The 12,752-nt window shown below is 42.9% G+C and overlaps 1 protein-coding gene across 1 annotated transcript; it reads right to left on the reverse strand.

Annotated features, from left to right (window-relative positions):
* Positions 1 to 37: 37 nt before the first annotated feature.
* On the reverse strand, positions 38 to 8,609 carry LOC142297196 (uncharacterized). Its single transcript, XM_075341462.1, has 2 exons — positions 6,101 to 8,609; positions 38 to 1,488 (listed from the first exon to the last, which is right to left on the reverse strand). Exons 1-2 carry the CDS (start codon positions 8,607 to 8,609, stop codon positions 38 to 40), a joined length of 3,960 nt encoding a protein of 1,319 aa, XP_075197577.1.
* Between the last annotated feature and the right edge of the window lie 4,143 nt (positions 8,610 to 12,752).

Consider the following 12,752-nt stretch of genomic DNA (forward strand, 5'->3'; position numbering starts at 1 on the left):
TGGCTTGTAATGAAAGAAGGTTATGAACAGTGTAAAGTTAATTAAAAATATTTTTATACACCACATTTTGTGTAAAGATCTTTTCACTCTCTTTAAGTAGCTTTCCTTGTAAAGGTGTGTCAAGAACTTGTACTTTGACGTTGCATCTCATTGTCACTCTTGAAAACGCAACGTACAGTTGTCCATGGCCAAAAACTGGTTCAGGTAGATATATGCCAACACGGTGTAGAGTTTGGCCTTGTGACTTGTTGATTGTCATGGCAAATGCAGGTTTTAGGGGAAACTGACGACGGCGAAGTTTAAATGGAAGGCGAGTGTCTGAAGGACATATATCAATACGTGGAATTAACATTTCCTTTTCTTTAGCTGATCCAGTGATGACTCTTGCTTGAATAAGGTGTGAATACATTCCAGTCACAATAAGGCGCGTTCCATTACATAGTCCTTGTTTGGTATTTAGATTCCGGAGCAACATAACAATGGTTCCAATTTTAAGTTGAAGTATGTGGGATGGCATTCCTGATGGTGTTACACTGTTTAAAAATTCAACGGGATAATGTTCACGTTCATCTTCATTATCTACATCGATTGAATCATCACTTTTGTACAACTTATATTCACCTGGCATGCGATCCATTACACGGGAATTTAGTAGAGTAACGTCTTCATTTTTGGCACAGAGAATTGCATAGGAAGAGGCTTTGTTAACGTTGTTTTTGTCGTTAATATCAATGTTAAAATGTTGTCCAAAAACCTCAGTTACAATGCAGTCTTTACATAACATGTCTTCAGGTATTTCTATAATGTCTTCTCCAAGGTTATATTGATTGGTAAGTTCACCGTTACCAAGTTTTAGAAGCCATTGGCTGTAATCTGGATCAGTAGATCGCATGTTGTTAATTAGTTGGAGTTTGGTAAAGTTTTTCCAAAGTTCTGACATTTTTAAGCTGGACTCAATAATATCTGTTCTTGTTCCACTTGGTATAACTGGAAGGCATTGTCGAAAATCTCCCCCAATAACAAACACTTTTCCACCAAATGGAATTAAATTTTTTTCTACTACCTTTGTGGTCATTACTTCACGTAGAAGTCTGTCAATTAAGGTCAAAGCATATTTGGAGGCCATAGTGCATTCGTCAATTATTAAAAGACTTGCATTTTGTAAAAGTTTTCCTGCTACTGTATCTTGTTTGATTCGTGAAACAGATATTTCATTGACTGGAACTGGGATGCCAAATAGTGAATGCATAGTGCGACCTTCGTTTAATAGATTTGCTGCAATACCTGTTGTAGCAGATGTCAAGACTTTTTTTCCCAACCCTCTAACGTGATGTATTAAAACATCATAAAGGTATGTTTTGCCGCTTCCTCCGGGACCGTCAATAAAGAAACATTTGGGGTTTGCATTTCCTTGGTTAAGAATGGCACTTAAAATGGTGTCATAAGCAATTTGTTGTTGTTCATTTAAGGAGATTCTCAGCTCTGTTGCTAACAATAATTCAGAAGATTCATTATACTGCGGAGCTTGTGGAAGTTGTATTTCAGGGTGTGGCAAATTAACCCCTTCACGACCGCGGGCCGTAAAATTACGTCCTATTTTAACGTGACTTAACGACCAGGGACGTAATTTTACGGCCTAAACTTCATTTGATTGCCGTGGCCATAGCAACGGCTTTCAAATGATGTCCCCTGCTGTTTCTTACAGCAGGGGACCTTTGCTTGACCCCAGGGGGGGCGGCATCGCCACCCCCTATCGACGATCGATGTGATTGGCTGTTCAAATCTGAACCGCCAACCACATCGATCGCACTAATTTCGGCAAAAATAATGCCCGAATTAGTGCGATCCTGTGAGATCCAGCTATGAGATGCCGCAGCTGCTGCAGCATATCATAGGTGGACCTCAAACATGCCGCCCCCAGCCCCTGCAGCACTGATTGGAGCGATCGTGCTATGACGCGCAATCGCTCCAATCAGTGTGCAGTGGGGCGGTCTGATCTGGAGGTGGCCGCCCTCCCCAGGCCTGTGTTGGTTTGGGAAGCCCTCCCCCAGCATGTTTGCGGCGTGCACTGGCTGGTACTTGTAGTACCACACAACGCTGCTGCCGCCGCCCGATCGCCGCTCCTGCCCCACTTGAGTATTGCGCGCCTGATAGCCCCTGCCCCCTGCCGATGTGTCCCCCCGATCTGCTCCCCGCCACGATCTGCCCCTCTGCTGCGATCTGCCCCCCTGCCACAATGTGCCCCCCTGCTGCAATCTGCTTCCTGCTGCGATCTGTCCTCTGCCATGATGTGCCCCACTGCTGCGATCTGCCTCCTGCCGCAATCTGCCCCCTGCTGCCATCTGCCTCCCTGCTGCGATATGCCCCCTGCCGCTGCGAGCCCTTCCCCAACATGTCTGCAGCGTGCAGTGGCTGGTACTTGTGGTACCACGCCACCGCCGCCGCTGCTGCCGCCGCCGCTGCTGCTGCTGCACGTGAGTACTGTGCTCACTTTGCAGCCCGTGCGCACTCCCGTGGTGCCCCTGCGCGCTGCCGTGATAGCCCCTGCCGTGCCCCCCCCCGCGATCTGCTCCCCCCAACCCCCCCCTCTGACTGCCTCCCCCATTATCTCTGTTCTGCTTCTGCAGCTCCCTCTCCGGTCTCCCCCCTCTGCTCTACCCCCTCCCCCTCTGCTCTCAGCCCCCCCTCTGCTCTCACCCCCCCCTCTGCTCTCCCCCCCCCCCTGTCCCCCTCTGCTCTCCCCCGACGTCCTCTTACCTGTCTTCACCGACCTGATCACATCTGCGTCCATCACTGGGTCCTTCCTGGGCATTCTGCTGATCTGCCTGCTGCTCCTGTAAAGCTGTCCATCTCTCTGCCATCTGTTCCTCTGCAGCTCTTCTGGTCAGTGATCCTCCTGCTAGTCCTGTGGGTACTGTGAGTATAACTTTTTTTTTTTTTCCGTATCCCCTGTCCATTTTTACACCTCATCCGTCCGTGCGTCCCGCCAAGCGCTGATCAGGGATGCAGATAACGGATCGGCATCCCTGCTCAATTTTTGGCGTGACTTTTTTTTCCGTATCCCCGACGCTTTTTGTATCGCATCCGTCCGTGCGTCCCGCCAAGCGCTGATCAGGGATGCAGATAACGGATCGGCATCCATGGTCAATTTTCGGCGTGACTTTTTTTTCCGTATCCCCGACGCTTTTTGTATCGCATCCGTCCGTGCGTCCCGCCAAGCGCTGATCAGGGATGCAGATAACGGATCGGCATCCATGGTCAATTTTTGGCGTGACTTTTTTCCGTATCCCCGACGCTTTTTGTATCGCATCCGTCCGTGCGTCCCGCCAAGCGCTGATCAGGAATGCAGATAACGGATCGGCATCCCTGCTCAATTTTTGGCGTGACTTTTTTTTCCGTATCCCCGACGCTTTTTGTATCGCATCCGTCCGTGCGTCCCGCCAAGCGCTGATCAGGGATGCAGATAACGGATCGGCATCCATGGTCAATTTTCGGCGTGACTTTTTTTTCCGTATCCCCGACGCTTTTTGTATCGCATCCGTCCGTGCGTCCCGCCAAGCGCTGATCAGGGATGCAGATAACGGATCGGCATCCATGGTCAATTTTTGGCGTGACTTTTTTCCGTATCCCCGACGCTTTTTGTATCGCATCCGTCCGTGCGTCCCGCCAAGCGCTGATCAGGGATGCACATAACGGATCGGCATCCATGGTCAATTTTTGGCGTGACTTTTTTCCGTATCCCCGACGCTTTTTGTATCTCATCCGTCCGTGCGTCCCGCCGAGCGCTGATTAGGGATGCAGATAACGGATCGGCATCCCTGCTCAATTTTTGGCGTGACTTTTTTCCGTATTTGCGACGCTTTTTGTATCACATCCATCCGTGCATCCCGCCAAGCGCTGATCAGGGATGCACATAACGTATCTGCATCCATGGTCAATTTTTGGCGTGACTTTTTTTTTTACGTATCCCCGACGCTTTTTTTATCGCATCCGACCGTGCGTCCTGCAGCGACCGATCAGTGCACTGCATCTGTGCGTTTGAAAAGTCAAATGGCGCTCCTTCTCTTCTGAGCCCCGCCATGCGCTCAAACAATTACTTTCCACCACATATGAGGTATCTGCGTACTCAGGAGAAATTGCACAATACGTTTTATGGTGCATTTTTTCCTGTTACCCTTGTGAAAAAAAAAGCTACCTAGTTGAAGCAACCGTTTTGTGGTAAAAAAAAAAAATTTTCTTTTCACGGCTCAACGCTCTAAACTTCTGTGAAGCCCCCAGGTGTTCAAAGTGCTCACCAAACATCTAGAAAAATTATTTGAGGGCTCTAGTTTCCAAAATGGTGTCACTTGTGGGGGAGCTCCACTGATTAGGCACCATAGGGGGTCTCCAAACGTGACATGGCGTCCGCTAATGATTCCAACCAATTTTGCTGTCAAATGGCGCTCCTTCTCTTCTGAACCCCGCTATGCGCCCAAACAATTACTTTCCACCACATATGAGGTATCTGCGTACTCAGGAGAAAATGCATAATATATTTTATGGTGCATTTTTTCCTGATAGCCTTGTGAAAAAAAAGCTACCTAGTTGAAGCAACCGTTTTGTGGTAAAAAAAAAAAAAATTCTTTTCACGGCTCAACGCTATAAACTTCTGTGAAGCCCCCAGGTGTTCAAAGTGCTCACCAAACATCTAGAAAAATTATTTGAGGGCTCTAGTTTCCAAAATGGGGTCACTTGTGGGGGAGCTCCATTGTTTAGGCACCTCAGGGGGTCTTCAAACCCGACATGGCGTCCGCTAACAGGTGCAGCTAATTTTGCACTCAAAAATTCAAATGGCGCTCCTTGCCTTCCGAGCACTGCTGTGTGTCCAAACATTTGATTTCCACCACATATGAGGTATCTGCGTACTCAGGAGAAAATGCACAATACATTTTATGGTGCATTTTTTCCTGTTACCCTTGTGAAAAAAAAAGCTACCTAGTTGAAGCAACCGTTTTGTTGTAAAAAAATTTTTTTTTCTTTTCACGGCTCAACGCTATAAACTTCTGTGAAGCCCCCAGGTGTTCAAAGTGCTCACCAAACATCTAGAACAATTATTTGAGGGCTCTAGTTTCCAAAATGGAGTCACTTGTGGGGGAGCTCCATTGTTTAGGCACCTCAGGGGGTCTTCAAACCCGACATGGCGTCCGCTAATGAGTGCAGCTAATTTTGCGTTCAAAAATTCAAATGGCGCTCCTTCCCTTCCGAGCTCTGCCGTGCGCCCAAACAATTGATTTTTACCACATATGGGGTATCAGCGTACTCAGGAGAACATGCACAATAAATTGTATTGTGTACTTTCTCTTTTCTCCCTTGTAAAAATGAAACTTTTATGGCTAAATTAACATTTTTGTGTTAAAAAGTAAAATTTTCATTTTTTCCTTCCACATTGCTTTGGTTCCTGTGAAGCACCTAAAGGGTTAATAAACTTATTGGATGTGGTTTTGAGCAGTGTGAGGGGTGTAGTTTTTAGAATGGGGTCACTTTTGGGTATTTTCTGTCACCTAGGCCTCTCAAAGTCACCTCAAATGTAATGTGGTCCCTAAAAAAAATTATTTTGTAAATTTTGTTGGAAAAATGAGAAATTGCTGATGACCTTTGACCCCTTCTAACTTCCTAACGGAAAAAAAATTTGTTTCGAAAATTGCGCTGATGTAAAGTACACAAGTGGGAAATGTTATTTAGTAACTATTTTGTGTGACATATCTCTCAGATTTATGGGCATAAATTTTCAAAGTTTGAAAATTGCGAAATTTTCAAAATTTTCGCCAAATTTCCTAAATTTTCACAAATAAACGCAAAAAATATCGGCCTAAATTTACAACTGACATGAAGTACAATATGTCACGAAAAAACAATCTCAGAATCGCCAGTATCCGTTGAAGCGTTCCAGAGTTATAACCTGTCAAAGTGACACTGGTCAGAATTGCAAAAAATGGCCCGGTCATTAGGGTGTTTTAGTGGCCGGGGGTGAAGGGGTTAAAGTCAGCATACGTTTTTCCATGTAGTAATAAAATATTTTGGACATCTTGCATGGCGTAAGCTTCACATTTGCAACAATGACCAGTTTGGTTGTGAAGATGTAAGCAGTAATCTTCAATTAGATTTTCTTTGAAAAGTGTCCAAAGTTGATCAGGGTTTGTAGGGGGGCCAAACACGCAGATGTAGGCAAACAATTCACGAAGTTGCTTAGGCATATGTAGGGTTACTGCGTCTTGTAAAGTAAGTTTCCAAACTGTATCATCAAATAGAAGTCCCAAAGCCAAAGCTGCAGCTTTAAATGTATCATGTACTACTCCATGAACGGTTTTTAAATGGTTATAACTTGTAGCTCCTCTGACATGCAGTAGTAAGAGGCGAAGGCAATATCTTTCTTGATCTTTGAGACTAACAGTATACATGCGTCCAATTATTGTGCTTACTCCACGTAGTCTTGGATTCCAAGTTTTTTTCCAAACATAATGCTCTGGAATCTCTCGATACAAATATTGCCATGCATTTTCATCTCGTTGGTTTAGGAAAAACCATTCTAGTAATGTTGAGGTTGTGGTTAAAGTTTTGGACACATCTTCGACTTGAGCATCTTCAAAAAAATAAAGTTGTTGTTGATGTGGTAAATGAATAGCTAATCGTATAATGGCATGGGACTGTGAATGCATTGGAAATGCAAATATTCGCCACGCAGCTTCGGGAGCACTGACATATCTTGAGTCTACAAAAGTTGAAGATTCATCATGGTTCAGAGTTTTCTGTTGGATTTCGACATTAGCTTTGTCATGGCCTTTGTAGATGTACTTAAAAAGATATTTAACACTTTTGATTGAACCACAGATTTCCACGTTGATGTGACAGTTGTAGCGTTTTAGTAGGTATGGATTGTATGGGACTATCCATGAGTTATTGATATGTTTATTTTTGTGAACAATGTTCTCAATATCTTGTCGTCGGTATGATGGGTAGCCATCTAAATCTTTAACAGTGTGCTGTTTTAAGTCCTTTGGAAATTTTTTAGTACATTTTCCATTTTGCATGCATGGACTTGCTGGATTAAGAACTCCACATGGACCATGAACCATATGAGCCACTACAATGTCATAGAGCTCTGGATATTGTTGTTGGTTAGGAATCTCAGCCCATACTATGTTGTCGATGTCTTCCTCAGTGTGAATCTTATAATTGGTGTCTAAGATAAGGAGAATATGTGCATGTGGTAGACCTCTTTTTTGAAACTCGATGACATGAACCATTGCTATGACTGTTCCAAACAGGCCATTTTTGATGTCTTGTAAAAGGCTTTTTAGTTTTAGCCGAAATATGCGTGCAACTAAGTCAGGCCTATGTTCTACGTGTTGCCATGGTTCCAGATGCTCGGTGATTTCAACCCATTTGGGATTACAGGTCATGGTAACAAAAATGTCTGGTTTTCCATACTTAGTGACTATTGCCATTGCATCTTGATAACGTTGTTGCATGTTGCGGGGGCTTCCTTCAAATGACGATGGTAGAATAACTGTTTTGCCAATAGGTATTCCCTTTTCAATTGATTTTTGTTGCAAATGTTCTTGAAGAATACAGTAGTCTTCTACTTTGAGGATTTTTTGATTTTGTCTTATGTAATTCAGGCGATTAGCTTCTATTTTAACATATGCATCTACTAAGTACTGTTGTGTTAGTTTTCCACCGTTTAAAATTGGATTAAAGTGATTGCGGACAGAGAGTTGAAAACTGTAGTATTGCAGTTGTGTTATTCTTCTAGTAGTACCTTGTTGTTGTAGGTTTTCATGCCAGCCTTGATCACCTCTTGGAAAGAAAAGCGGATATAGAAGAGCATCAAGGTTGCTGTGCAAAATGCTAATCCGCTGTGTTTTAGGAAGTAAAGGGTTGTTTTTGTCTGGGTGAAGATGAACTAATATATCCCTGTTAAAAGGAGGCTCTCCATCATCATTTTGGAAAACTACTGCGACCTCACTAATGCGTGGTTTGTTGTATCGCCGTGGATCTTGTCCACGTTCTTGTTTAATGGCCATGACAATAGAAGGCATTGAAGTTCCATATGTGATAGCCTTCTGTTCTTCTTCGGCTTCTACGTCTTTTAGCATGCGATATGCAGCTGCAAATGGATTGATTTGTTGTAAAAGTTGTGCAATTTGATGCATCATTTCAGTATTACACTTTTTGTTTTCGTGAACAGTCAGCCGTTGTTCTGTTGCTTCATTTGGATCTAAAATGTATAATTGAGCATATTTTGGAGTTTGGCCCATTTCTGGATGAAGTGTCCCTGTGCGGTGGTAAATTTGACCATGAATTTTAAAACAATACGGGCCAAATCCTGGCGGTGGTGCAATATTGGCTCCAAATGAAGCAAATGCATGTGAACTGTTGATGCTTCGGATATTGTCCATAAAATTTTTACTGTGTGGATGACTTCCTTTCATCAATTGCTCTAACATATCTGAGTATTGAGGTATGGGCAACTGAATTTTCCCTTTTTGGCAGCATTGAGTGAACAGATTGTCTGATGGTTTTTCATCGGTAAAATTGTGTGAGTTGCATTTGGAGCAGAGTGAATTCATCTTTCCACAGTAATGCTGAATAATTGTATTTTCATTATGTGTTCTGCTGGCTGTAAAAAGTTGAATATTGTGTTGAGTTTGGCTGAGATGGTAGAGCATTCTTTTGTGATGAATTAGGCGATCATGTTGTTGTCTTTTTAGTTTGGAAGGTGGGGATTCCTGTCTCCGTTGTTGGCTGTGGGCTTCTGCATCCTGAGCTTGTCTTGCAGCAGTTTGTTGTGGTGTCTCTTGTAGGCGACGTTGTTTATGAGCTGTGGCATCTTGTGCTTGTCTGTCCACAGTTTGTTGAAGAGTCTCCTTTTTTCGACGTTGTGTGTGAGCTTGAGCATAATGGGCTTGTCTATCGGAAGTTTGTTTAAGTGAGGCTTTGTGTCGACATAGTCTTTGAGAATTAGCTTCTCTGGCTTGTCTTTCAGTAGTTTGTTGAAGTGTCTCGATGTTGCGACGTTGTTGTCGCATTGATGCTGCTGCTATTTTTCTATCATGTTTGCTGGTGTATTTTCGCTTACGCCCCCTTGTAAGACAGAGCTCGTCAAGTGTTCTTGAGTGAAGCTGTAAAAGGCAGACAGACGAAATAATACAGATAGATTGTTGAGTCAAGTAAAGGATTTTTTTGTTAGAGTACTGTGCATGAGAGAAGGTGTTGAGTTGACTTGTGAGAGCTATGTTGCACTGTGTTAGTGAGCAGGTCTTTACAAATGTTGCTGAAAGTATGTTACTACATGGTTTACATTATGTGTGTGTTCCACGTGGAAAAACTGTAGAAGTGTGGGAGTGTTTATCGTTGTGTTGTGACCTTCTTTGTGGGCTACGATACAGCAAGATATGTGATGGGTAGAAATCTTGTTAGTTTTTTGCGTTGTTAGTTGCCTCCATTTGTAATGTAAGGCAGTGGATGTGACAGTACTTGTCCCGTTGCTAAGGGGGCGTTGGCTTATAGAGAATGCATTGGGACATTAATTTATCTGCGCAGGCAGATGCAAACTGGAGCCAATGGAGGCAAGACATGTTAGTGAGGTGGGATGATTTTGGTAGTTACTATGTGTATATTGTGTGTGTCCATTCTCTTCTTCTTCTGACTTACCTCATCATTTCCAATTTCTTGTGGTGTCTCCTGTTGTGGTGGAAGTGCAGGAGGTGATACTTCCAAGGCTTGTCTGTTGTCCTTTTTTTGAAGATTATCTTGGTGTAGCTGTTGTGTGTGAGCCGTACCCTCGTGGGTTATTGTGCAGGCAGTTTATTTACGTGTGTCTTGTTCTGGAGGCTGTGTGGTAGCGTTGGCATCACATCGATGTCTGTTGACTTCTTGTTGTATTTGCCTTTGTTTTTGACGTTGTAGTTGCCTTCTTTTTGCTGCAGCTGCTTTTCGTTCCTGGTCGGTGGTGTACTTGCGCTTTGGCCCCATTATAAGGCAATCAGTGTAAATCGTGCTAGACGTAATCTGAAAAAGACACGAAAATTGCAAGACATGGTAAATGATATGGTAGACTACAGGCAAGAAGTATGTATTCAACGGCCTGTTTTTTTTTTGTTTTTTTTTTTTTTTTTTTTTTATTTTTGTTCAATGTATTTAGCAGTGTGTGTGAGTTAAAGTCTTGAATAATGATGTTCCATTTTTTGCTCGATGGTCTTCGGCTGTGCAGCAGACATGAGCGTGTTTGACAGCGGAAGATCATCGATCTGAATAGGCATGGAACCGGCATAAACTGGTAACTATGGTAAACGATCAGGTAAGTATGCAAAGCACAAAACGCTAGAAGTGTGGAAGTGTTTATCGTTGTGTAGTGAGCTTCTTTGGTGGCTACGATACAGCAAGGCATGAGATGGGTTGAAATCTCGTTAGTTTTTAGAGGTGTTAATTGCTTCCATTTGTAATATAAGGCAGTTGATGTGACAGTACTTGTCCTGTTGCTAAGGGGGCATTGGCTTATAGAGAATGCATTGGGGCATTAATTTATCTGCGCAGGCAGATGCAAACTGGAGCCAATGGAGGCAAAACATGTTAGTGATGTGGGATGATTTTGGTAGTTACTATGTGTATTTTGGGTGTGTCCATTCCTTTTGTATGTGTCTTCAAGGATCAATTGCGATCCCTCCTTTAAATTTGGCCAAAATTGACTGCTTTCCCTGGAAGTAATGCCCAAACAGATTGCTTGCCCTGGAAATGTTGCCGTCAAGGCTTGTGGACACTGTTGCTTTCCACAACTTCATGGCGATGACTATCACTTGGGATTTGGTCTCGAGTTTGCAAAAAAAGGTACAAAAAGTGGACAGTAGAAGATGGAAACAAATGATTTTGAGAGATGAAATTGAAATCAGTAGACTAGGCTCTAATGCAGTGTTTCTCAACTCCAGTCCTCAAGACCCACCAACAGATCATGTTTTCAGGTTTTCCTCAATGTTAGACAGGGAATAATTCCATCACCTGTGCAACATTAAGGAAATCCTGAAAACCTGAAAACATGATCTGTTGGTGGGTCTTGAGGACTGGATTTGAGAAACACTGCTCTAATGGGTGCAAATGGCTCTGGAATAAGGGAAAAAAAAGATCAAGAAATGGAAGGAACTGTCAAGGTTGTGGAGGAAACCTGATGATATGGAGGTGTTTCTCAGCCAAAGGTGTTGGATACTTGACCAGGATCAGTGAGTTAACTACAAGATGAATTTCTTTGTACATTTGAATACTACGGGTATGAAATGACGATATAGTGCTCAGGCAGAACAGCGACCCGAAGCATACATTGAGATTGATGAATAAATGTTTCAAATACTATGAAGTACAAATGCTGTATTAGCCCTCAGACCTCAACCCAATCGAACACTTGTGGGTGGATGAAGTTGAAGAAAAAGCTGTATACATACCCAACTGAGTAGAAGAGACCTGGCATCAGAGTTCAGTCAAAACATGCTTGAATCTGATTGGGAGCATATCTAGAAAGATTATGCAGTGTTGAAAGCCAAAGGTGGATTTACAAAATAATAACAAAATAATACAAGTTCAAAGTTAGAGTTTTAGGAGCAAAACACTAACAATGCAGTGACATGGCAAGAATCTGTATAACTAATCATATGCTAAATATTTGCAAGTTCAATTTATGCATGAGATAGTCAAGTTGTCTATAAAATGAAGGTAGTCTCACGTTCAAAGGTATAGTGGATGGTGAGATAATGAGCCCGAAAATCAAATGACCAACACATTGTTACTCTTTTGCTTGTCTGTGTATATATACAGTATATATACCCCCAGGGTAAATGTTTTTTGTCTTTGCACTTAGTGATTAAGTGCTCCAACTCTACAGTCATGGCCAAACGTTTTGAGAATGACACCAAAATTATATTTTCACATGATCTGTTGCCCTCTGGTTTTTAATTGTGTTTGTCTGATGTTTACATCACATACAGAAATATAATTGCAATCATATTATGAGTACCAAAAGGTTATATTGACAGTTAGAATGATTTAATGCAGCAAGTCAATATTTGCAGTGTTGACCCTTCTTCTTCAGGACCTAGGCAATTCTCCCAGGCATGCTCTCAATCAACTTTTGGACCAAATCCTGACTGATAGCTGTCCAGTCTTGCATAAGCAATGCTTGCATTTTGCCAGAATTTGTTGTTTTTTGTTTGTCCACCCGTCTCTTGATCATTGCCCACCCGTCTCTTGATGATTGCCCACAAGTTCTAAATGGGATTAAGATCTGGGGAGTTTCCAGGCCATGGACCCAAAATCTCTGTTTTGTTCCATGAGCCATTTAGTGATCACCTTTGCTTTATGGTAAGGTGCTCCATCATGCTGGAAAAGGCATTGTTGGGCGCCAAACTGCTCTTGGACAGTTGGGAGAAGTTGCTCTTGGAGGACATTTTGGTACCATTCTTTATTCATGGCTGTGTTTTTAGGCAAGACTGTGAGTGAGCTGAATCCCTTGGCTGAGAAGCAACCCCACACATGAATCGTTTCAGGATGCTTAACAGTTGGCATGAGACAAGACTGGTGGTAGCGATCACCTCTTCTTCTCCTAATAAGCTGTTTTCCAGATGTCCCAAACAATCGAAAAGGGTATTCATCTGAGAAAATGACTTTACCCCAGTCCTCAGCAGTCCACTCCCTGTACCTTTTGCAGAATATCAGTCGGTCCCTGATAT

The sequence above is a fragment of the Anomaloglossus baeobatrachus genome, chromosome 3 (assembly GCF_048569485.1).
Source record: "Anomaloglossus baeobatrachus isolate aAnoBae1 chromosome 3, aAnoBae1.hap1, whole genome shotgun sequence".
Taxonomy (NCBI): Eukaryota; Metazoa; Chordata; class Amphibia; order Anura; family Aromobatidae; genus Anomaloglossus; species Anomaloglossus baeobatrachus.